Genomic DNA, 26,899 nt, shown 5'->3' with positions numbered 1-26,899 from the left:
GACAGTACCATAGCAGGCATTATGTTCTTGTAGATTTAAGTTGATTTTAATAGAGCTAAATTTAGGCTTTATGCTATTGTAGTAGTTTGGTAGTTTATATCAAAGTAAAATTGGGCAGCGACCATCGTTGTAACCTTAGCTGACATTTAAAAATACCAGTGCAGACAACACGTGGGCCCTTAAAAAACAGTGGCAAAGAATAAAATTGAATTTTCAGTTTTCTTTTAGGTTTAACCACCAACAATTTGAAAAACATAAAAGGCTGTTTTCTGGTTTAATCTTTTATTACCATCGTTAGTGTTCGGCGACTTTGAATATAGAAAGATATATTGTCAATCATATTTTATGTAGCAGGTTGACAGCCATGGCAATAATTAATCCGTGCTGCTGCCTGTTGATGTTCATGATGAGTATTAATAATTACTGCATACGAAAGCAACTCCCAACTAAAAGAAGTTGTCTGTCTTCCAATCACAGGTCTCCATCCTACTTGCAAATTACCAAGAATAAGAAAGTCAGGATCGCGTTGAAAATATCTGGTTGTCATAGCTGGATAAAAACTGCTTCCAGCAAAATTGAACATTGAAACAAGCAACATCTAACTCAGAAATGGCAAGCATTCCAAAGAAGCACAGAATCTGCTTAAAAACCAGTGTAAGAAATGTGAGTGGCTAGGGTTTCATGACATAAAATTGGTCTACATAGAGGAATACTGAGAGCAGACAGCAAGAGGTCTTGCTAAAGAAGAAGGTGATAAGAGAGAGCTAAAGAAGAAGGTGATAAAGAGAGATTCAAATAAGATGTCAGTAGTTCTTACCCTGGTTCGGTCTGCTAGTCACAGCCGACACAGCGTGCTAGGCTTTTGCCTTCCAGTTATAACAAATACAACCATCAATAGCTACACAGCAGTCTGTGAAGTCTGATGACGGTTTGATACCAACTTTTAAAACACATTTGTTCAACAGACTCCATAATTCCTGATTTCTGTCTTTCATTTATTTTATCCCTTATTTTGACATGTAATGAAAAACATCATTTTGTTGGCGATTACCAATGCCGATACAAAGATATACATACATATGTAGAGAGCAAGAAAAGACTTCTAATAAAATCGAAACATCTGAAAGTTCTTGGCAGCGCTAACAAACTGACCCTTAGAAAAGTATGGACAGCCAGTACTGTTGAAGAGTGCCAATGTAGAGTTCTATTCGATGGATAAGCCAATTACTGCAGGAATTTCATGATTTTGATAACCTAAAACATGATAGCTATCCTCACCTCCGACGACTCGTTGAGCAAAGTCAATCAATTAAGGGTAAGACAAGAATGACACCCTTCCTCCGTGCTGTCTTTTTTCTCTCTGCATTCACTGAGCGGGCAGATAAATTAGACACGTTCGTGTGAGTCAATGTACACAAGAGGAGTAGAGCGAGCAAGACTGAGTCAATTTGGTTAGCGACTCAGTGAGCCCAGAGCAAACACAGCTTTATTTTACTAGCGTATGGCCGTATGGCCACAGAAGCTGTTTGCTTTTATCTAAATATACATAAGCCTACATGACAAGCAGTCGATGAGACAGACAATACAGGCACCCGAGCGCCACCCATTTACAACATTCCGTTACCCTCATTGCATAAGCTATTCCTACTGTTAGCCAGTTTGTTTAGGCATACTTCAGGGGGAAACAACTCAGATATACACAGTTTCTATGGCAGCATATTTATAAACTGAAGACTGCAGCCTTGCCATTGGTTATGTTAGTTTCAGCAAAGACTACCAGACCCTAAAATGACCATCTGGCTTGTGAGATGATAACTTCGAAGAAAAAGGCTTGTCTTTTTTGATACAATGTTATAGAAAACCGCTAAAGCTTTACACACCTGATAGATATACACACTACTTGCAATTATCTATAAGTAGTCAGCAATTAGAATCTACATTTAGCAGAGACCAACTCTAACATGTTTCTAGCATTTGTTTATGGTAAGGAGAGCTGCATTTAGCACGCTGCACACAGCTGTGTAAACTACTCCATTTCAATGATTGCCAGAGGGTGATTCATTCCTTTGAGATATTCATGTATAGGTTTTTGTTTATCGCATGACTTGAGATAGGTGTCAACCTGCAAGTCTAGTTAATGTTTAGCTTTCGTAAATGAACAGTTGGTTTCAGCATACTGCCAAAACGCATGCCTGAATCCAGTAGTGTTAACTGTAGCATTTACTATGGCATTTACTGTAGCATTTACTATGGCGTTTACTGTAGCGTTTACTGTAGCATTTACTGTAGCGTTTACTGTAGCGTTTACTGTAGCGTTCACTGTAGCATTCACTGTAGCGTTCACAGTAGCGTTCACAGTAGCGTTCACTGTAGCGTTTGCTGTAGCATTTACTGTAGCATTTACTGTAGCGTTTACTGTAGCGTTTACTGTAGCGTTTACTGTAGCGTTTACTGTAGCATTTACTATGGCATTTACTATGGCGTTTACTGTAGCGTTTACTGTAGCGTTTACTGTAGCGTTTACTGTAGCGTTTACTGTAGCATTTACTGTAGCATTTACTGTAGCATTTACTGTAGCACTTATTGTAGCATTCACTGTAGCATTTACTGTAGCGTTTACTGTAGTGCTACTGTTGCATTTACTGTTGCATTTACTATGGCATTTACTGTCACCAAAAATTGATAACAAATCCTGGTCAGCAACTGAAGTTTTCGGTTATTAAGCGCTGCCACCCATTTTAGCTCAGAATATATGTTAACACTATTCATTTAAACATAGATGTACCAGCATCGTTGTTACCAGTTATTTAATAAAGATTCACTTACAAAATCACTCATGAACACAAATTTCTCACCAAGATGAAGTATGGTTTTTAAGCCATCGTAACTTTCAGTTAACGGAAATAACTATAGAGGTATATGTATTGGATATTAATAAAGAAGGGATAATTCAAGCAAGTTTTTAAGAAGACCTAATTCTTAGCTTCAAAAAATTGACAAGGCTCAGGTTTTTGTAGAAACGGGAGTAACGAGAATAATGAGAGGGGCATATCGAGTTTCCCAGCAGACGAAGAGAAGCAATGGTATGGCTCAACCCTTTATCTCCAGATTAGTTTACGTCAAAACTGAGAGGATGGCAGAGCATTCGGTGCAACCTTTGACAGAACGGCTCATTTCGTCTGATCATTTGCTGACGGGTCGATCAAAGCATTCAACTGAGTATCAAAGATAAGATATTTGTATACGGAATTACGGATCTTAAACGCTGCCAACTAAATTAAAAAGTGCTTTTTAAGAGCAGCAGGGCTGGGCAGAAAGTTGAGAATTCAGATGCCGATGCAGTCATTTAGAGAGGACCGGGTTCCGTCATCTTTACAGCTTTCAAATTTTGGACAAAAAACATTGTTACCTTTTGCCATGAACAGAGAAACCTACATGTTGGTTGCTGTCTCAAAAAACACATAAGTAAATATTAAAATATATATTCAAATAATGTATTTAAATTATTTATTTTAACCACATCAAAAATTTATTTTAAGCCCAATGATTTCAACTGATGTATTACAGTGACTAATAGTCCAGGCAGTCGCAGCATTCTTATAATCACTCATGTATGGCTAGGACTATATTTATTATTCAACTAGCTATGGAATGCTGAATTACATTAGTTAGTGTCGCACTTCACTAAATTTCTTATTATTTCTTTTCAAAAAGATTCTACAAAAAGTTCAGCTCGAAATCTCTGTAACAGCCACATACTAGAAACCCTGAAGCACCAACTTGACAGTCACTTCCATATTCATAGAGGCAAACTTGACAAATTTGCTTAATCATCTCCTCCATTTAATTTTAATATATATTTATCATGTTACAATAGCTAGCTTAATAAGGCTAGAAAACCTGATAGTATCTGTCATTATGATATTTTTGCTGTTGGTTTTTCTGCGATGCGCATGAACATCACACATTTAGGACCACAGGTTAAGGGTTTAGCTTTATCTAAGTCGATAGCCTTATAACTAACTAAATCAGCGTGTTTTCACCTCAAGAATGTTATTGTTAGAAGTTTAGGAGATGTTGCAGATAGAAACCTTCAAATGAGTTGTTCAACCCTACCGAAGCTTAAAGGTACTGATACAGAGCGTACCAGAAAGGTGACAGGAAGTGGTAAGCTAGCGTTGAGTCAGATATTGGCAGCAGCTAAAAACAAACAGCCACACAAGTTGATGCTATTACTAGACGAGCCATAAACACGCCCGTATCATGTGGCTCACTAGTAATTCGTACATATAAACAACTGGTACACACTTTGAGTATCTCCGCTCATTCTCTGCCTTCAAATACTCAACGAGTCAGTTTTATTTCTCACAACACCGACAGCTCGCTGTCGAAATCATTTATACTTGATGACTTCATTATTCATTGTTTATTATATTTTTGAGCACCTGAAAATCTCTTAAATTTGTTAGAATTTTCTAAGACATCTTTGGGAGAAGTTTTATTCAGATCTGCTACAGCTAGTCAGCATGGGCAGCGACTGGTCAGCATGGGCAGCGACTGGTCAGCATGGGCAGCCACTGGTCAGCATGGGCAGCGACTAGTCAGCATGGGCAGCGACTAGTCAGCATGGGCAGCGACTGGTCAGCATGGGCAGCGACTGGTCAGCATGGGCAGCGACTGGTCAGCATGGGCAGCGACTGGTCAGCATGGGCAGCGACTAGTCAGCATGGGCAGCGACTGGTCAGCATGGGCAGCGACTGATGTTTTTAGTGCTTTATCAATATTAACAAATGAAAACGTAATTGCTATAAGCTGTAAGTTCTTTCAATTTAAAACAAGCATTGATTAAGAATTTTACTATGTCACTGCTTTACATTGAGCCTAAATTACAATTGGAATTGCCTTCCTTTGACCTTTTATTCCCCTATTGGGGAATTGAAGATGTCGACTGTTCAGTTTTTCTATAGCTATTGTCTTAGCTTAAACATTCGGCAAAATAAACGAAAAATTCTGCTATGTTTAATATTTTACGGCAACCAAATTCAAACATCATCATACATGTATTTTGGTTGTTAGCTTAATGTTACAGCTTGTTTATCAAAATCTTATTAATTCTAAAAGTTGGTTTCAAAACTATTTGGAACATTGTCATATTGATATGGCATAGTTGGCAGTGATCACAGCACGCATGGTAGACTTCAATTCTTTAGCAACGCGCTTAACCCACTCCAGTTTGTTCACTGTGCACCCTCATTTGCCGATTGCTGAAAGTTAGGTAATGTGCTAATATTTGGTAAATGTAGAAATATTCCTGTGATAAGATCAGATTTAAAAAGCTGTAAGATGTCTTTAGTGTAAGCACATGCTGCCTAACCAACAAAATAATTTTAAAAAGTTCACTTAATTAAGTTGAAACATTTTTCCTAGCTTTATAGTTGCGCAAATAATGAGTGTATTTTATTGTCTAATCTTTTTTAAATACGTTATGAATATAATTGTGCTAAAGTCTATAATCTCATTACCGGTATTTTTATTATCCTAGAATAATAGGGGTTATGAAGTGCAGCTTAATTCCTTTCGCAAGACAAGAAATTCTTTACTGTTCAACTAATACATCTTCATTGTCTTCACTGACATCTTTAGACTTCAGTTCAACTGTTAATTTGCAAATTTATACACCGATGGGACTACCTCTCACCATGAGGATGCTGAGCTCCCGTATTAACACTTAGCAGGCAAACTTGGCACTACAAATATAACTTACTAGAGAGTCGGGTCGGACCCCCTTCCCCTCTCCCTCATAACAGCGAAAAGAACCAGTTCGGCCGCTAATTGAAAATTAGGTACCAGAATCTTATCTTTTCAATTCGTGCTCGTTTCACAAGTTGCGAGTTTAAATAAACATTTCAACATAGCAGGCCTTTTATAGATCTGACTAGTGGTCTTCTCTGATAAGGTATCTTGTTTATCTTCTAAAGACAAGACAAGCTGCCAATAAACTCTTTCCTATCGCTAGCGGTGAGTCAAGACAGCCAAAGCTGCCATCAGATGAAAGTCCAACCAGCTATGGTACCATCGAACAAAAGTCCAGCCAACCAATCGTGGCTCCCATCAGATAAAAGTTCAACCAATTCTAGCTCCCATCAGATGGAAAGCCCAGTTAATCGTGGCTACGTAGACAAAAGTATAACCAATCGTAGCTGTACCCTGAAAAGAGTACTTTTGGACAGTAATCTTCTAAGCTGTAATAATGGTTGTCCCGCACTAGAATTATATGCAACGGTTTATCATCTTTCAATTGAATTGATTGTTTCTGCTATAAATAAATTCATCAAGCAACTATCAAGGTCGAGAAAGGACGACTCTAACAACACTAAAATTACTGCTTCCAAGCGAGGTAAATCAACTTCTAAACAAGAAAAGATACATTTGAGCTAAAATGGGTTAAAATTGTGGATAGTAGTTTATGTGAAGCCAGTCACTCGCTGGCTCTCCACTTATAAAGGTGTTCTCAAAATCGTAATAAATTGGTAACTTCTCTCTTCATCACACCTGCAGCACTTCTCTCCTTCCAGCCATGTCTCTTCTACAGCTGAAGATTTTCAGCTTCCCACAACTTTAGTTCCTACTACTAATTGTAGCCAGTTTTTGTTCAAACTCGTAGTAAGGGAAATATAAAGAAAAATTCTTTGAATTAATCCATTGCAGCTTCTGCTAGTTTTATCTCATTTACTAATACTGGATGCTGGGCAATAGACTGACTCTTACAATAAAATGAAAAACTATCTATCCACTTACCCCTGCAGTTTCTTGCACTCTTCCGTCAAAATCTGGACTTCTCCACTTGAAGCTCTGGTTCCTTGCACCAGCTTAGTCTGCTAAATATACGAGAGAACCTAAAGTGAGCGATCGGTGTTGACCCTACCGGCTGGCAAGTAGGCCAAGATGTTAATCTCACAGATGTTGATCGCCTCAGAAAATATAGCAAGAGTTGTCATGGTTACTTGGGATGGGCCCAACAATGCATCATTAGAGTGCAATAGGTGCTTATAACCAAGAACATGTCTTTACTACCGCTAGCAATGGTAAGAACTCCGGCTATCTTTGTTTGTCGCAAGAACTCGGCCAATAAGTGAGTTTACGTTGAGCTGTAGTGAAGCCTTTGAGCCGAAACAAGATTTCTTGCACAACGGTTTGTTACTATTAGTTGTCAGTTTTAATTAGCAGGCAAACTGAAAAGGCCACAGCGTAGGTTTGTCTTAAACCTGTGGCAACTATCAAGTCTTTAATAGAATGTTGCAGTTGCTGCCATCATTGATGCTGCCAACAAAGATTCCAACTATGCACAAAAAAAGCGTTTTACTTGTAGCAGAAAATTGGAGAAGGCAGTGTGGGAATGAAAATTGACATGCATGAATAATGGATACGCTCGTCTGACTTGGATATTTCATCATAAGAACTGAGACAAAAGGGTGTTAGTAGTGAGCCGCAATCAATTCTCACAGGCCTTTCATCTCAGCGCTGCACTTCAGTCGTGCCTTATTCAGGACTGATAACCCTATTACGAGTTGAAGCTCTCGCATTCCTCCCTCTTTTCCCAACCTTCCATCTACACAAGCAATTACCACGACAAAAGTTGTACACTTTGAATGTTGAACAACACCTCGAATTTTTGCTCTACCATTGAACTATTGAGAGCAAAGGTGACTTACTAATACAGCGGTGAAGCAAATGGCTTCACCGCTGTATTAGTAAGTCAGCAGTCAAGAGGGCAGCATCTATTTTTCCCAAAAAGTTCTAGCAGAAGTTTGAGAAGGGAGGAGTGAGTAAATGTATTAATGGTACATAAAACGAAGACGTGAAGTCAAAGAAAGGTCAAAGAAAGGCTAAATATCAGGGGCGGATCTACTGTGGTGCATATGGTGCAAATGCACCAGCATAAATTTGGCAAAAAATTAAAAAAAAAGATTTAAAATCCATCAAGAATTGAGTAAATTACAATTCATTTCACTGAGAACTTGCTTTGGGAGGAAATGAACAAAAACGGCCTAGTAGAGCTCATTATAACGAACCAGTTTTAATAACATTGACCTGAATTTGTTTAGCTTATAATCAAATGAGAGTGGTCCCAATAAACATCCCCAATTGAGCCATAACTGTTTCGAAAGAAGTACTACAAGCAATTTTAAAAGTAAAATGTCTCAAAAGTAAGGTCAAGAACAAACTTTGGATCATTTTTTTCGACGACAAAACAACAATTCAAAAAGGTATGCCCTAATATGTTTGTTTTATAATAGCATCGTTATGTAGCTAATATTACGAAACATTTTTTATGGTAGTTTGCAGAAATGATGGCTAATTTCTGCACATCCAAACCACATGGCTGTTGAGGTTTTGTGATTGATTTTGTCTTGATTTTATTTTATTGCACAAATGTTTGTTAACTTTCTGTTTACATGTAATCTTGATATACATAGTCTAAGGAACATTATAAAACACCAATTTAATTAATCATATCTAATGTAAATTTTTACCTCTAAACTTGTTGTTTGCTGCAAATAAATGATTACAATTTTTTGTGCTCAAACACACCTCTCCTTCATTCTAAGATGCCTAAATTTCAAAAAGTTCCGCTAGCGCGGGGCCAGGTAAGGGGGTCGCCCCGCGCATCTCCTCCCACTCTAGATATATTACACAAATTTTGCACCACACACTTTTTTTCCTAGATCCACCCCTGAATACACACTTATTTTAGTATTTTCACAGTTTGCTCATACGCCATTGGCAGACAAAGCCCTGTTTTGAATGTTTGTAAACAATAAAGTCACCAGAAAAAATTTCAGATCCACTCTAAGCTGTAAACTATGCAATTCAAATACTGTAAAATATCTCTTAGCTAGGTAATTCTTCAAATGCTACTTTCCACACTCACCTCTTTCCTTTTCTCCTATTAAGAGTCTAACGAGATATCTCTCAACTACAGTATATATATATATAGATGAAGAGTGTTGCTTTTGTTACATAAGTTTGTAGTGCAAATAAACAAGATGGCACTTGACACTAGCCTCTAGTAGACTTATATTGTTAAGTCACATGTTTGGGTGAGCAGTTGGTGCAATAATACCTGATAACATGACGGCACATTATAGAAGAAAGGAAAGTCCACTGTGAAGAACTTGCACTTCTCAATATCAAACAATAGTCGATTAGCCACATTATGCCTTAAATAGTTTTCACTAGTACATTTATCTTACTAGTTAAATGTGGATTAGATAATGTTATTACAAGCGAGGAGGAACTTATGAATCTTTCTCATAGCCTGGGTGACACAGGTCTAGGTAGGTTTATATGGTGTCACACTAGCCTGGGCGACACAGGTTTAGGTAGGTTTATATGGTGTCAGACTACATCACAGGCCTAGGTAGGTTTATATGGTGTCAGACTACATCACAGGTCTAGGTAGGTTTATATGGTGTCAGACTACATCATGCTATAACACCCAGAAGATGTTATTAAGAAACAAATATACGTTTATAGCTCAACTTGAATAGGCTATCTACAACAAACACTTATAATTTCTAGTAGCAAGGTGATAATTGCCAATTTATAAGGAGTTGTTTCCCTTCTCTTGGTTTTGATCACCTGTGTGACCTGACTGGTAGAAAATAATTAAACTGATTAATCACATCACTAAAAGCACCTGCATGTTTCCAGTAGACACCTACGTGACTCGTATAGACACCTTACAATACACACCTACGTGACTCGTATAGACACCTTACAATGCACACCTACGTGACTCGTATAGACACCTTACAATACACACCTACGTGACTCGTATAGACACCTTACAATACACACCTACGTGACTCATATAGACACCTTACAATGCACACCTACGTGACTCATATAGACACCTTACAATGCACACCTACGTGACTCATATAGACACCTTACAATACACACCTACGTGACTCGTATGGACACCTTACAATACACACCTACGTGACTCGTATAGACACCTTACAACGCACACCTACGTAACTCATATAGACACCTTACAATACACACCTACGTGACTCGTATAGACACCTTACAATACACACCTACGTGACTCATATAGACACCTTACCGTACACACCTACATGACTCATATAAACACTTTACAACACACACCTACATGACTCATATATACACCTTACAATACACACCTACGTGACTCATATAGACGCCTATATACACACCTACGTGACTTGTATAGACACCTTACAATACACACCTATGTGACTCATATAAACGCCTATATACACACCTACGTGACTTGTATAGACACCATCTATATACACACCTACGTGACTCGTATAAATACCTTACAATACACACCTACGTGACTCATATAGACACCTTATGATACACACCTACGTGACTTGTAAAGACATCTTACAATACACACCTACGTGACTCATATACACACCTTACAATAAACACCTACACGACTCATATAGACACCTTCTACATACCCGCAATAGACACCTAGAGTACCGCCTCTAGCAACAGGTATTTAGGGGCAGGTATTAAGGGGCAGGTATTAAGGGGCAGGTATTAAGGGGCAGGTATTTAGGGGCAGGTATTTAGGGGCAGGTATTTAGGGGCAGGTATTTAGGGGCAGGAATTTACCAATTTAGTCAAACTAGAGAAGGCAAAAGAGAAAAGAAAGAAATACGCAGACAAAATTAAAATTTCAGATGCAATAAAGATCAGCGATGCTCTGAGCAGCCAGCTTGTCATAGCAAAAAAGGTGAAGGGAGATACTTACACCACTGACACAAACAAATTGTGTGTAGGTCTAACGAAAGTAGGCCAGACCGGCAGCGCTGGCGTCAGAATTTTGGCAATTTTCTCTGCGTCTATAATATTAATGGTGTGAAAGCACAACTCCAAAAAGTCAATCGATGAACTAATGGCCGACAGGTTGCTTGAAACTGCTGCTTCTGACAGCACATCCTATCTGCAGCAGACTTTACTTTCACTTTCATGTGGAACTACTTTAATTTTGAGGCAATGTATGAGGAAATAATTTGACAAATATTTGACTGGATTACTCTGTGAACACGGGCGACTTCAATTCAGCTAATTTAGTTTAACACCCTCGACACAGAAAAGTTCCAGATAAAGGGAAGCTTGATATGTAAATACTGACAGTGCTAATGACTCGTGCATCAACTGCTGCCGAAGGCAATACATAATGCACAATCATGCCAAAGGCTTTTCAAAGGTTCATGTCTAGTCATGTATCAATATAATCAATGTCCACAATGCAATGCGCAGTCTAATGCCTTACAACAGCTCATGAAAACTGGCAACTGTGCTAATAGTGACTAACCGTTGGTCGATGTCTCCCGGTGCCTTCAGACACACCGTTTCTAAAAGCTCCTACCAGGCTTCCTTCAGACCCCTTACACGCTTTCTTACGCACGTGCGTAGTAATCCTTACACAGTCCGCCGCTAGCCGCCTGGCTTTATCAGGTTCAAATCTTAGGAGAACATAATTCATGGCTTTATGAGCCGCGCCATTGTCCATATACAATTTTTAACAAGCCAAGTGATTAAAATCAAACACGCTGGGTTTTAGGGTACAATGAATGGCCTCAGATTTCAACTTACTAGGGTCAGTGTACGCACAGCTTTCTTTAAATGTAATAGAAAATGGTGATTCCCATGACAGAGTCATCAGCATGGCATGATGGAAAGTCAACAAGCAAACAATATTGTATCATCTTTCTGCTCTCAACTAAGAACCCTCAGCAATAAAACCCTTTGTTAATTATCTAAGGCTCCTGAACATCAATCACGATGAGAATATAGTCTGATGGAATAAACACATTTGTGTACAGTAGTCGTATATATAGTAAATAGCATAGTATATAGAATAGTAGCATATAATCATATACATGTAGTATAGTTATAATATATTCATTCTCTTCTGTATATTTGATGAGTATGTACATACTTGTATATTCATTATACTCTATATACTTGTATATTCATTATACTCTATATACTTGTATATTTATTATACTTTATATACTTGTATATTCATTATACTCTATATACTTGTATATTCATTATACTCTATACACTTGTATATTCATTATACTCTATACACTTGTATATTCATTATACTCTATATACTTGTATATTCATTATACTCTATATACTTGCATATTCATTATACTCTATATACTTGTATATTCATTACACTCTATATACTTGTATATTCATTATACTCTATATACTTGTATATTCATTATACTCTATACACTTGTATATTCATTATACTCTATATACTTGCATATTCATTATACTCTATACACTTGTATATTCATTATACTCTATATACTTGCATATTCATTATACTCTATATACTTGTATATTCATTATACTCTATATACTTGTATATTCATTATACTTTATATACTTGTATATTCATTGTACATCTCTGAACTATAACTCTCTGTATTTCACTACATCTCTGAACTATAATTCTCTGTATTTCACTACATCTCTGAACTATAACTTTCTGTATTTCACTACATCTCTGAACTATAACTCTCTGTATTTCACTACATCTCTGAACTATGACTCTCTGCATTTCACTACATCTCTGAACTATAATTCTCCATATTTCACTACATCTCTCAACTATGACTCTCTGCATTTCACTACATCTCTGAACCATGACTCTCTGTATTTCACTACATCTCTGAACTATAACTTTCTGTATTTCACTACATCTCTGAACTATAACTCTCTGCATTTCACTACATTTCTGAACTATAATTCTCTGTATTTCACTACATCTCTGTACTATAACTCTCTGCATTTCACTACATCTCTGAACTATAATTCTCTGTATTTCACTACATCTCTGAACTATAACTCTCTGTATTTCACTACATCTCTGAACTATAACTCTCTGCATTTCAGTACATCTCTGAATTATAATTCTCTGTATTTCACTACATCTCTGAACTATAACTCTCTGTATTTCATTACATCTCTGAACTATAACTCTCTGTATTTCACTACAACTCTGAACTATAACTCTCTGTATTTCACTACATCTCTGAACTATAACTCTCTGTATTTCACTACAACTCTGAACTATAAAATTTTATATGATCTGTAAAGCCTTATATTTCAATAAGTCTTTCCAGTGTGATTTGCTCTAGTTCCTTGTACTTTAATGATTGTCTTTTAAGTTACCCTTTCCATAATTATTGGCCACTAAGGACAAGATCTCAAACATATGCTTATCACCTGAGAGTCTGATAGTTATACCATTCTATGCAGCTTGTTTGTTAAAAGAGGCTGAGCAAGAAAAGGTATGATTGTATTATCAAGCTTTGGTTTGGGTTAGTGGGATGATAATTTCTAATTTCTCTTTTAAAGTTTTATAAGAATTTTTGACCAGTTTTGGGTCAGAAAATACAAAGGTTGAGCTAGATGTTTCTGACCTACATCTATTCATGACCTATGTCTATTCATGACCTACAACTTTTAATGACCTACATCTATTCATGACCTACATCTTTTCATGACCTACAACTATTCCTGATCTACACCTACTCATGACCTATAACTATTAATGACCTGCAGTACATCTATTCATGACCTTCATCTATTCATGACCTACATCTATTCATGACCTACATTTATTCATGACCTATCTAATCAGGAATACATTACAATTCAGGAAGACCTCAAACGTGTGCCTGTTAAAATCGCTTTCTAGCAGCCAATAAGATCACTATTTTTAAAGGACAGCCTGAGCTCTACTTCGGCATGGAATGAATGGGAATGCCATATCGCGCAATGTGATCTTCTCCATTGTCTACGAATAATGAACTTCTGTTAGAGTGGCGCCGCAAACAGGATTTTCAACTGGTGTAAAACAATGTAAAATAACAAAAGCCTTAGATAGATAAAATGAAAAACTAACAAAGGTGATGCAAGGCACAGCTTTTTAACAACACAGTAAAATAGACCCTGGATGAGAACTCTGTTAGAGTGCGCTGTCAAAGGTATGGTGCTGCCAAGATATAACTTCTATGCTGCCGTGGATAGATAGTAGCTATTCTGAAGGAATCAATGCTCTACAGCCAATCATATTGCATACACATACATATTTGTATGGTGACAGTTTAGATGATTACATGCTTGTAGGATGACTCTGTAGGTGATTACATGCTTGTAGGGTGACTGTGTAGGTGATTACATGCTTGTAGGGTGACTGTGTAGGTGATTACATGCTTGTAGGGTGACTGTGTAGGTGATTACATGCTTGTAAGGTGACTGTGTAGGTGATTACATGCTTGTAGGGTGACTGTGTAGGTGATTACATGCTTGTAGGGTGACAGTGTAGGTGATTACATGCTTGTAGGGTAACGGTGTAGGTGATTACATGCTTGTAGGGTGACGGTGTAGGAGATTACATGCCTGTAGGGTGACAGTGTAGGTGATTACATGCTTGTAGGGTGACTGTGTAGGCGATTGCATGCTTGTAGGGTGACGGTGTAGGTGATTACATGCTTGTAGGGTGACTGTGTAGGTGATTACATGCTTGTAGGGTGACTGTGCAGGTGATTACATGCTTGTAGGGTGACAGTGTAGGTGATTACATGCTTGTAGAGCGACTGTGTAGGTGATTACATGCTCATAGGGCGATTGTGTAGGTGATTACATGCTCGTAGGGTGACGGTGTTTGTGTTTAGTGTTTGTGTTTAAATGCGCAGTAGACCTGCTATATACACATCTATGGCCACACTAATTGTGTATCTTGCCACATTGAAATCAAGCAGCTGAAATTTCCTACTCTATAGTAGTTTCCTACTTTATAGTAGTTTCCTACTCTATAGTAGTTTCCTACTCTATAGTTGTTTTTCAGGCAATACATTTTACTTCAATGTTGAGAGCGATCAGGCTGCTGATTGAAAGTTTTTAGCACGGACAAGAAATGAGAAAGAGCTGTATATCAGGCCTCTGAGTTTAACCTATTCTACATGGTATATAAACATCTCAACTTAGTGACATACTGTAACATATAGGACTGTCTAGAATGGGGCTAGCCTTTGCTCCTATGTTCACAAAAGGTGACCGATGTTTTTTGCTGATTACTTCGCTAGTTTAGGAGCACTTTTCACTGAAAGCATCTTGTGGAGTTCAAACGATTTCGATGTAGTTAAACTTGTGCATAAGGTTAGACACCAATTACCGCTACTGGCAGGTACAATATCACATGTAGCCCTGATTTTAACCAAGAGAATGTATATTACTGGGCTGCTCTATGATCATGAAGTTCCACAAAATATGCCGTTCTCAACACAATGCAGAGTGCATACAACTCCTTATTAGTCAATCATGTTGTTACACTTAGTGAAGACTATGGAATACATCGTGAAGCTGTTAGACTTATTCCCTTACACATCTCATTAGTTTCTTAATTGTATAAGAAGAAATCACTATATGTGCTTGTGGTGTAGAATGTTAATATCTCCAAGTTAGAATCAAACGTATAGCAACAAGATACACCATGTATTGGCAGCAGGTTATCCTGTCTAACCCCATCTAATTAGTTACCTGCCATTGTCTATCTAGCAGATGTCCAGTTATGATTGACACTTATACCATTTAGCTATCTGGATCACAAATGCATCGGGATGCGGGAAGGGGGTGTTTGGGGCCTGGGGAGTATATGGACCATGCAACGCAATACACGCACCTAACCAGTTATCTCATTCATAAACTAGCGCATGAAGGTTCTCTGACACAACAGCACACGCATGTACCTGTAGAATGTCTGGCTCACACACGTATATTTAAGTTTTTGGGCTCACCATCTTATTTTTTGCTTCACAACCATACAATCTTACCTTAGACTTTTGTTGATTAACACACATACCTGTAGGTTTGCTCAATCACACAAGTACCTGTAGGTTTTCTCACTCACACACGTACCTGAAGTCAACTAGTCAGCTCACACAGTTGTAAGCTACCGGTCCACTCACACCCCGTAATTCTATATTCTGGTTTTTCGTTTTGATTCAAAACATTGATAAATTTCAACCCACAGATGTGTGAAACTAGCGATGGAAAATAATACACAGCCTAACCACCACCACTGGGTTGTCTATGCTATCGTGCCTCCCTCCCTGATCTTACAAAGGTTGTACTACTTTTACTGAGAAGGAAGTATGGCACCAAGTTAATGATACAATATCATTATTTGCTACTTTGTTGGACGTCATCTGTTCTATGCAACAAGTTGCTGTAGTAATATGCTTTTACGTACCTTTTTGAAAAGCGTTCCTTAAAAATGACAACGTTTTAAGCTTTCAGCATTGGATCTCCTCTTTTATGGATAAGCTTGGTGTTATCCTTGAGTGTCAGGAAGTGCTAGGTGCCCTCTCGAGCCATTTAACTTGATGAGCTACCAAGTGTTGCAACTGGAAAGCGATGAATACGCAAAGCTGTATTGGCATCGATGTCGATGCTAGCAGTAGTGGCGCTGCTTTGTAAATAACCGTATCGATAAAATGGTCGAGTATAAAGCTACTCAGTTGGTTAGCCACTTAGCCTTGACATTATTACTCAAATATTTGTCCATACAGAGACAAAGCATGCATCTAGGTTAACGGGTGCAGGCTTTTATCGTCGACTCACTCTGAAAAGCAAAAGGTTTTTCATTACTGCTTGAAATTGAATAGGCTGAGCAATGACTGGTCATACAGACACCTTATGCCTCCAAGTGGCATGACAAACATTGAAATACTCTTCCACCTTTTTTACATAAGCACCTGTAGACTTACCTCGTTCTTCCATAATGAAGGTGAAATCTCTTTGTCAGACCCGCTTAAGCTCCAGAAGCCCAAATTAGGAATACGGAAGGAAATGCGTGTAGATTACAAGAGAACTGAGATAGCCTGAGAACTGAGATACCTCGCGATAGCCAAAAGGAAACTAAATAAAAACACTTGCGTAGTATTATAGTTATATGGAGGTCACAGTCCAGCCCTGGCATCTTTCAATGCTAGAGGCATGAAGGCAGGAGACAATCCAGCCCAGTCCCCTTTCAACGGTAGGGACATGAGGGCAAAAGGGAAAAGTCCAGTTCTGTCCCCTTTCAATGCTAGAGACATGAGGGCAGAAGACAGTCCAGCCCTATCTTTTTCCATGCTAAAAACACGAGGGCAGGAGACAGTTCATTCCCCTTTGAATGCTAGAGACATGAGGGCAAGAGACAGTTCAGTCCCCTTTCAATGCTAGAGACATGAGGGCAAGAGACAGTTCAGTCCCCTTTCAATGCTAGAGACATGAGGGCAAGAGACAGTTCAGTCCCCTCTCAATGCTAGAGACATGAGGGCAGGAGACAGTTCGGTCCAGTCCCCTTTCAATGCTAGTGACATGAGACAGAAGGAGACAGTCAAGCCCCATCTTCTTTCAATGCTAGAGGTATGAGGCAAAAGGAGACAGCCCTGTTTGTTGTTAATGCTAGAGGTATGAGGGTTGGCGGAGACTACCGTGTTACACGTCAATACCACAGTAAGGTTAGAAGGTGAAACATACATTATGTGATGCAGCATAATAAATCTGCAAATATGACTTTTTCACACCCGCTACTCAGAGAATGAAGGTTTTTTTAAATTCAGGTCTAAAGCTATATAGAAAGGGTCAGTCAAATAAAATACACATAGATATCATGAGATCACACCTACTAGTTAGCGTCGGTCAAATACAATTTACATAAATATTATGATATAATATTGTCCAGATAGGGTCAGTCTAATAACATATAACCTACACAGATATCATGAGATCACACCACCTAGATAGGGTCACTCTAATAACATTTATATTTCATGAGATCATACTGTCTAGATAGGGTCACTCTAATAACATATACATAGATATCGTGAGATCACAGTCTCTAGATAGAGTCAGTTTAATAACATATACATAGATATCGTGAGATCACAGTCTCTAGATAGAGTCAGTTTAATAACATATACATAGACACTTCACCTTTAACTAGACAGCTTTAATAAGGCCACCCAACAAGCATTTGGAGAGCGCGGAGCACTTCCTATATTCTGTTTGACTAGGTTCTACTACTAATATACCCCTGATTAACGCCTGTAGCGTGTAATTTGGTTTCATTAACTGAAAAGGAGAGAATTCAGAATGCTAAATAGAAAACTAGAGCGTTTGCAGATCGTTAGGAGCTGACTAAATGAATGAGCGATGTAAGATCGTTAGGAGCTGACTAAATGAATGAATGAATGAAAGAATTAGAAGGAAAATAAACTAAACAAGGACAGGGTCATCAGGTTAGAAGCTCAAGTGGCCCAAATAGAAAGTTTATATTGTTTCACACGTAATACGAGCGGAGCCACTCAACAACTTTTATTATTCTTGAGCAATTGACAATTCATAAGAAAAACAGTTATTTAGCGATTGCCAATTTCGTGTTCAAACAGTAGCTAGATGGCCACCTAGTGACTAAGGCTTCGCCTACGCAAACATCTTTAGAAATGACAAACAATCATCGCAGACTTTCGATGGACCATCGGCAAATGTTTGTTTTACCCAGTTGGCTATTTGCCATCTTCTGCTGTGACTGGTCATCAAAAGTAGCAAATGGTATCAGCATCTTAATAAAGCAAACGTTGCTAGATAGAAAATAAGCATCATGTCACATGGAAAAGGAAGTACAAAAGTTTTAAGTGACAAGTACCTACAGGTAGCAATGAGTCGCAGAGAGAGGCAACCTGTCAACTGAATGCTGCTTCATCTTGAATGAGCTAAAATAGCCCTTCTTTAAGCCTGTCCACAAATTGATTCATGACGTTTTTTTTATAAACATTTGCTCTTTCAGTGATGATAAATACCAATTTTAATGAACAGTTTTAAGGAAACACAACTCCAAAACACTGTGAAAATACTGTGAATATTACATAAAACTCATCAGCCAAATGTTATTTTTGTTATTCTGATAACATGTGATAAAAAGAAATAAGCCCATATGAAGACATCAACACAAGAGCATTTTTAAACAAAGTTCACCCCAAAGTAGATGCGATAAGATATGATAAAAATTGACATTTAATGAGTTGTATGCTGGAGGAGTAGGCAACTCTGGTCTCAAGATATGACCATAACTAAAAGGGATGACAACCCTCAGTTTTATATACATAGAAGTTTATCTACACAGATAATTACAACATTCAATACTTTCTATTTATTTACACTGCAGAGTAACTGGGAGACCTCTCCGCCAGCCTAAGTACTATGTAGCTGTTTGATAGTAAGAGAGCTCAGGGCGGCTGCGTGAGCAGGACTTGTTAGGGCAGACAGGCAGGGGATCCTTTTTCTTGCGCAAGTAACTCCTGAGGCAGTAGACATGTGTCTTACAGTCACAGCCTTCACACAACAAACCCTGTATGTTCAAAAAAGGCAAACACAGGGTTGACTGTGGTAAGATGAAAGGTTGTAATGATACAGGGTTGAATGTGGTAAGATGAAAGATTGTAATGATACAGGGTTGAATGTGGTAAGATGAAAGGTTGTAATGATACAGGGTTGGAGGAAAGAACTGAAAAGAAATGCGGGCGGACATTCAATACAAACTGAAACATGCTGTATACATTACTACATAAATGGCCTGCGTTGCACAGGTAATAAAAACAGCTTATAAACATTTCATTACCTTACCTACTACATTGCCTTTACACTACATTATCTGCAACTGTTTATAAGCTGTTTTCAGTACCCGTGCAAGGCTGGGCATTCACCTAGTGAGGCAAACTGCTGATCTTTACATGACCGATGTAATGAATATTTTCGCCATTATTGATCGATATGCTCAATGGAATGCGATAGTCTAATGGATAAGCTACATAAATGCCTCCAGAACTGAAGGTTTCTACACTAAACCCTCTGCGGAGCAGACCTTTTATCGATATAACTGGACAGACAGACACCGAGATATATATATATATATATATATATATATATATATATATAGACTAGCTGAACGCCCGGCACTGCCCAGGGAATAAAAAAGTCTTTGAAGAGAAAATTTATTTTATTCAACATTTACAACATTTACCATTCCAACTTTTAAACTTTATATCATGAGAAAAGTGTTTTGTGCAATTCAGATAAATTAAGAGAAAAATAAAACAACTGTAAAGGTGTTTAAAAATGAAATAATTAGCAAGTAATAGCTACATGTAGATAGTCTGTTTTGCTACAATTAATAAAATGAAAAACGATTTGGCACTGATATAAGTATTACGAACTGAGAAAACAAAATAAAAATCATGAACATGTTGAATTGATAATAATGATGATTACATAGAAGTGTGTATAAAAAGGTTACTGTTGGAACCAAAGTGATCTATCCAACCTTTGAATACGATGATATCGGTATCTCTCGATACTGGTACAAACGTAACAAACAGATATTGGACTGTTTTTGTCAGATGCTTTGTCTGACTGAATGGAGAGAAAATGTAAATGCAATTCCTACTCGAGATAATACAACAGTTCAGATGTAAAGGTAAGGTAAAGGTAAGGTTTTAAATTTAATAGTTCTTAGCGATCGTCACAAGGAAGAACTGGAAATCGGAGCTGGCAATAAAACGCTTGAAATTAAAACGTCACATTTGAAAATTACACATTAAAAAATAGGTGATGAATTTTGAAATGGCTTTTAAAAAGCAAAACAAACGTGAAAGGTAATATTAATTATTAGTAAAAAGCACATCCCCATTTAGCGATAAACATACCGTCGATAAAATAGTTAAGAATGATAAGTATGGCTTAGCCTTGTGGTTAGATGCGTGTATCCAAACCTGCTGTTGCAATCTTTGTGAGTTCAAATCCTCTGTGATGCGCATTTTTCATTCCTAAAACTTTATCGCTATAACTGGACAGACGACAAACTTTGAGATTTATGTAGACAGAAATATCAATCCATCGGTTTTTTGACGTCATCACCCTGTTTGCACATGCGCTCGTCCACGAAAAAGCCGCCATCTTTGTAGAAAAAGATCGTCATTCTCTTGATTAATAGTATTTTTCGGTGCTGTTTTGACACTAAAATAAAAAATTTGCAAACAAAAGCATTGTTTGCAATGTTCAATTGCAGAAGCTTCGTGTTTTTAATGATAAAATGTGTCCATAAAGATGGCGGACAACGATAGAATGACATCACGAAAAAATGAAAGATACCTATCGTAGCGTTTTACTACAGATGACGTTCAAATAGGGGGTGGCACAATATTTTTGACTAGCTCGTCAGAATTTTGGGAAGATAAATTTAACCCTTTAATAGGTATGGGTAAGCTTGACGCCTTCAGAATTGGAGATTCCGAGATCAAATCATCTGTGACGCAGATTATTTATTCCTGAATTTTAATCGCTAACTTGACAGATGACAAACTTTAAGATTTATATATACAGGTTGTATGGATACTGTAACACATGAATGTTACTACGAACCCTGATGCACAGTCTGTTGCATATGTTACAGTCCTTGACATAGTCTGAGTAAGTGTCCCGCATGTAACGCTCCAACTCGAGAATAGATCTTGACCCTAGTGTAAGCATTGTGTTTCCATCTTCTTCCTAATAAATAAAACACAGCGTGTGACAAAAACTAATATTTATAGAGTATAATGTAAGACACTAATATTTAAAGGTATTATTTCCACGTGATATTATCTAACATATGGGAAATGAACAATCTCCCCTTACTACCTTATATCCTTCATATTTAACATATAGCAGTCTCTAGGATGTAGTTAACACAGACTACTAGATTATAGGTAGGCTGCACTTGAACCAACCACTGGAATTGACACCCTGTAGGAAAACCTTCAAACTAGAAAGGTTAAGATCACAACAAGTGAGCAGAAACAACAAGTAGATGCTGCAAGGGTCAGGCAAACCGACTGAAGTAAAACGAATCAAATCCTGCATGCAGGAAACAAGTAAAAATATACACACTTCCTCTTGCTGGGGGCAACCAAATGGTCGAACTCCTTTAAGCCACTTGTCTGACATGTGCCAGGCTTGGTGGATGAGCTGGCTTGCATCTGCCTTTGACATTTTGAACTCTAGTGAATCGACAGCGTTTAAGGCATCGACGACAGTGATGCATCCTTCCTCTGACATCACGATTAACTTGAGCTGTAACGGTCTCACCTTGATCACCATTTATTATTCAGTGTACATGATTACTAAAAGTATTATACAGTGTATATTAGGAGATACAGCCGCAATACAGCACTGAACATACATTGTATACTAGGAGATACAACCACAATACAACACTGAACATACAGTGTATACTAGGAGATACAACCACAATACAGCACTGAACATCCAGTGTATACTAAGAGATGCAACCACAATACAGCACTGAACATACAGTGTATACTAGGAGATAAAACCACAATACAGCACTGAACATACAGTGTATACTAGGAGATACAACCACAATACAACACTGAACATACAGTGTATACTAAGAGATGCAACCACAATACAGCACTGAACATACAGTGTATACTAGGAGATAAAACCACAATACAGCACTGAACATACAGTGTATACTAGGAGATACAACCACAATACAGCACTGAACATACAGTGTATACTAAGAGATGCAACCACAATACAACACTGTACATAGTGTATACTAGGAGATAAAACCACAATACAGCACTGAACTCTGCAATGATCTGGTCACTCTCAGACTGAATCTGTTGAAACAGCCAGAGAGACTTACCAAAACACTGAAGTAGTGCATTTGTTTCACGGTATATTTGCCAGCAGCCATGAGGAATGTGTTGTCCACGCTGTTGATGAAGACATAGCATGGCCTTCCTGTGTCCTCCTCAATCCCCTTCTTTACTTCAAGATCAAGTCGACGAAGATGTGTGTTGATGGCTTTGATAAAATCTCTCAAAGCTTCAATTTCATTGACTGGAGCATCCTCTATGGTCCAGAACAAACTTAACAAATCCATAACATTTTTAACAATTCCTAAAACAGTTTGTACTCATTCATTTGATTAAAAGGCCTGATGAACCAACTTACATATACTACCATAACATATACTAACAACCACCCATAATATAACAACCACCCATAACATATCCTAACAACCACACATAATATGTCTTAACAACCACCCATAACATATCTTAACGACCTCCCATAACATAACTTAATGACCTCCCATAACATCTTAACAACCACCCATAACATATCTCAACAACCTCCCATAACATCTTAACAACCTTCCATAACATATTTGAACAACCAACCATAACATCTTAACAACCACCCATAACATCTTAACAACCACCCATAGCATATCTAAACAACCACCCATAACATATCTGAACAACCACCCATAACATATCTTAACGACCTCCCATAACATCTTAACAACCTCCCATAACATATCTTAGCAAGCACCTGGTAAACTCTCGCGACAGGTGCTCGCAAGTGGCAACAGCATATCTTTATGAATACATAAAACAATTGCTTCAAGTATGCATCGACAAAAACTCCTATCTCGTAACAAAACCAGAAACTATATTCTGATAGCTTCGGAAAACATGCATAAAAATGTTATAAATGCTTGATACTGTGTCACAAAGAGTTCTCAAATACTTCAGACTTTAACACTTTTGTGAGAAGTAGTGGAAGAAGGGGAGAGACTCACGCAGACAAACACCGTAGATAAAACAATTAGAACCACACAAACTCACCGAATAAAATCCTACTAACAAGTTATTAGCTAGACAAACCTCCGAAGTGCTCACGGCACGCTTTGTACCGAGATTTGACTGTACTCGCATCCATAAACCCAGCATGAGCAATAGACTGTAAGAACATTTTCTGTGATGATGAAAGCTCTTGTGAGGCCATCTTTAAGCTTGTCCTAGAAAAGATTAAATAACCAACAACTCAGCTCACGGAAGAGGTTTAAAGGTTTACAAGATGATTGGTGCTGTCAGAGAACAATCTGTTATGTATACAAAGCTGAAGTGACATGTACACTGACAATTGTGATGTATATGATTCACAGAGTCAGAGAACAATCTGTTATGTATGCAAAGCTGAAATGACATGTACACTGACAATTGTGATGTATATGATTCACAGAGTCAGAGAACAATCTGTTATGTATGCAAAGCTGAAGTGACATGTACACTGACAATTGTGATGTATATGATTCACAGGGTCAGAGAACAATCTGTTATGTATGCAAAGCTGAAGTGACATGTACACTGACAATTGTGATGTATATGATTCACAGAGTCAGAGAACAATCTGTTATGTATGCAAAGCTGAAGTGACATGTACACTGACAATTGTGATGTATATGATTCACAGGGTCAGAGAACAATCTGTTATGTATGCAAAGCTGAAGTGACATGTACACTGACAATTGTGATGTATATGATTCACAGGGTCAGAGAACAATCTGTTATGTATACAAAGCTGAAATGACATGTACACTGACAATTGTGATGTATATGATTCACAGAGTCGGAGAACAATCTGTTATGTATGCAAAGCTGAAGTGACATGTACACTGACAATTGTGATGTATATGATTCACAGGGTCAGAGAACAATCTGTTATGTATGCAAAGCTGAAGTGACATGTACACTGACAATTGTGATGTATATGATTCACAGAGTCAGAGAACAATCTGTTATGTATGCAAAGCTGAAGTGACATGTACACTGACAATTGTGATGTATATGATTCACAGAGTCAGAGAACAATCTGTTATGTATGCAAAGCTGAAGTGTCATGTACACTGACAATTGTGATGTATATGATTCACAGAGTCAGAGAACAATCTGTTATGTATGCAAAGCTGAAGTGACATGTACACTGACAATTGTGATGTATATGATTCACAGGGTCAGAGAACAATCTGTTATGTATGCAAAGCTGAAGTGACATGTACACTGACAATTGTGATGTATATGATTCACAGGGTCAGAGAACAATCTGTTATGTATGCAAAGCTGAAGTGACATGTACACTGACAATTGTGATGTATATGATTCACAGGGTCAGAGAACAATCTGTTATGTATGCAAAGCTGAAGTGACAAGTACACTGACAATTGTGATGTATATGATTCACAGAGTCAGAGAACAATCTGTTATGTATGCAAAGCTGAAGTGACATGTACACTGACAATTGTGATGTATATGATTTACAGGGTCAGAGAACAATCTGTTATGTATGCAAAGCTGAAGTGACATGTACACTGACAATTGTGATGTATATGATTCACAGGGTCAGAGAACAATCTGTTATGTATGCAAAGCTGAAGTGACATGTACACTGACAATTGTGATGTATATGATTCACAAGGTCAGAGAACAATGATGTAAAACTATTTAAATTCCTAATATATTTACACTTATTTGTTAAATTAATTCTATCTTCTTGCCATTTACACGTTTTTTAGCCGAAAGGACATGATCTGATGGGGTAGTAAATGCTTAATATAGACGGACAACCGACGAATAGAGACAACAAGACAGCAAGAATCGCCACTGTTGTTATCTCCGAAAATCAGCAGCTTATACAAACAGCCTTGCTCGAAAACTCAGGTTTTCTCGTGTCATATCTGCCTCTTTATGACACTCAATAAAATATTTTTTTGGAGGTAGCTTTATCATATCATAAAATATATCAAGGTTTGTATTGTTAACGTTCCTCATGTAGCGAAAGCAACCTACAGCACTGGTTCGAAACAGTCTTCTTCGCATCTACCTTTAATAGCCTTACTCTGCAAATTTTGACAATTGCGTTGTCGACAGCCAATTGGATGCCTTGCTTCCATTAGATAAAATTCTCTCTCAAATTTATTAGCAAAGATTATTCTTTGACGGAGCTAATTTTGCTCTTCAACCTTTTTTATTTTATTTAGCCCAAGTTCTATGATTATACATGGTTGGTCACTAACCATTTGTTATCACTAGCCCTTTGGTGTAAACATATGAGTGGTTATGACTTCCTAGAGATTGATTTTGAGAGCACTGGTCAGACAGTCATTGTGTGAATACATCAGAAAAAATTCTCACATGGTCTCACAGAAGGTTTGATGGCTAGGATTGGTAGCTAGTCAGCAGAAGGTTTGATGGCTAGGATTGGTAGCTAGTCAGCAGAAGGTTTGATGGCTAGGATTGGTAGCTAGTCAGCAGAAGGTTTGATGGCTAGGATTGGTAGCTAGTCAGCAGAAGGTTTGATGGCTAGGATTGGTAGCTAGTCAGCAGAAGGTTTGATGGCTAGGATTGGTAGCTAGTCAGCAAAAGGTTTGATGGCTAGGATTGGTAGCTAGTCAGCAGAAGGTTTGATGGCTAGGATTGGTAGCTAGTCAGCAGAAGGTTTGATGGCCAGGATTGGTAGCTAGTCAGCAGAAGGTTTGATGGCTAGGATTGGTAGCTAGTCAGCAGAAGGTTTGATGGCTAGGATTGGTAGCTAGTCAGCAGAAGGTTTGATGGCTAGGATTGGTAGCTAGTCAGCAGAAGGTTTGATGGCTAGGATTGGTAGCTAGTCAGCAGAAGGTTTGATGGCTAGGATTGATAGCTAGTCAGCAGAAGGTTTGATGGCTAGGATTGGTAGCTAGTCAGCAGAAGGTTTGATGGCTAGGATTGGTAGCTAGTCAGCAGAAGGTTTGATGGCTAGGATTGGTAGCTAGTCAGCAGAAGGTTTGATGGCTAGGATTGGTAGCTAGTCAGCAGAAGGTTTGATGGCCAGGATTGGTAGCTAGTCAGCAGAAGGTTTGATG

General features: G+C 38.0%; 2 protein-coding genes across 4 annotated transcripts in view; both read right to left on the bottom strand.

Moving 5' to 3' along the window:
* Positions 1 to 16,367, bottom strand: part of LOC137399442 (retinal-binding protein-like) — a 42,719-nt gene extending 26,352 nt beyond the window's left edge. The window contains exons 1-2 of one of the 3 annotated variants that reach the window (XM_068085559.1): positions 16,352 to 16,367; positions 6,799 to 6,878 (exon numbers count right to left, since the gene is read on the bottom strand). The gene's annotated coding sequence lies outside the window, so the exon portion shown is untranslated. Of the gene's footprint in view, positions 1 to 1,278; positions 1,423 to 6,798; positions 6,879 to 10,816; positions 10,898 to 16,351 lie in introns of those variants that run through there. The other 2 variants (XM_068085558.1, XM_068085561.1) reach the window with 2 other exon arrangements.
* Positions 16,368 to 18,400: 2,033 nt separating this feature from the next.
* LOC137400015 (non-structural maintenance of chromosomes element 1 homolog) lies at positions 18,401 to 24,014 on the bottom strand. Its single transcript, XM_068086314.1, has 5 exons — positions 23,886 to 24,014; positions 22,856 to 23,064; positions 22,072 to 22,254; positions 21,565 to 21,690; positions 18,401 to 19,495 (listed from the first exon to the last, which is right to left on the bottom strand). The coding sequence occupies exons 1-5, from the start codon at positions 24,004 to 24,006 to the stop codon at positions 19,346 to 19,348; spliced, it is 789 nt and encodes a 262-aa protein (XP_067942415.1). The 5' UTR covers positions 24,007 to 24,014; the 3' UTR covers positions 18,401 to 19,345.
* Between the last annotated feature and the right edge of the window lie 2,885 nt (positions 24,015 to 26,899).

Source organism: Watersipora subatra, chromosome 7, assembly GCF_963576615.1.
Source record: "Watersipora subatra chromosome 7, tzWatSuba1.1, whole genome shotgun sequence".
Lineage (NCBI taxonomy): Eukaryota > Metazoa > Bryozoa > Gymnolaemata > Cheilostomatida > Watersiporidae > Watersipora > Watersipora subatra.
The sequence above is the reverse complement of the archived record's forward strand: the minus strand, read 5'-3'. Positions and strand labels throughout refer to the sequence as shown.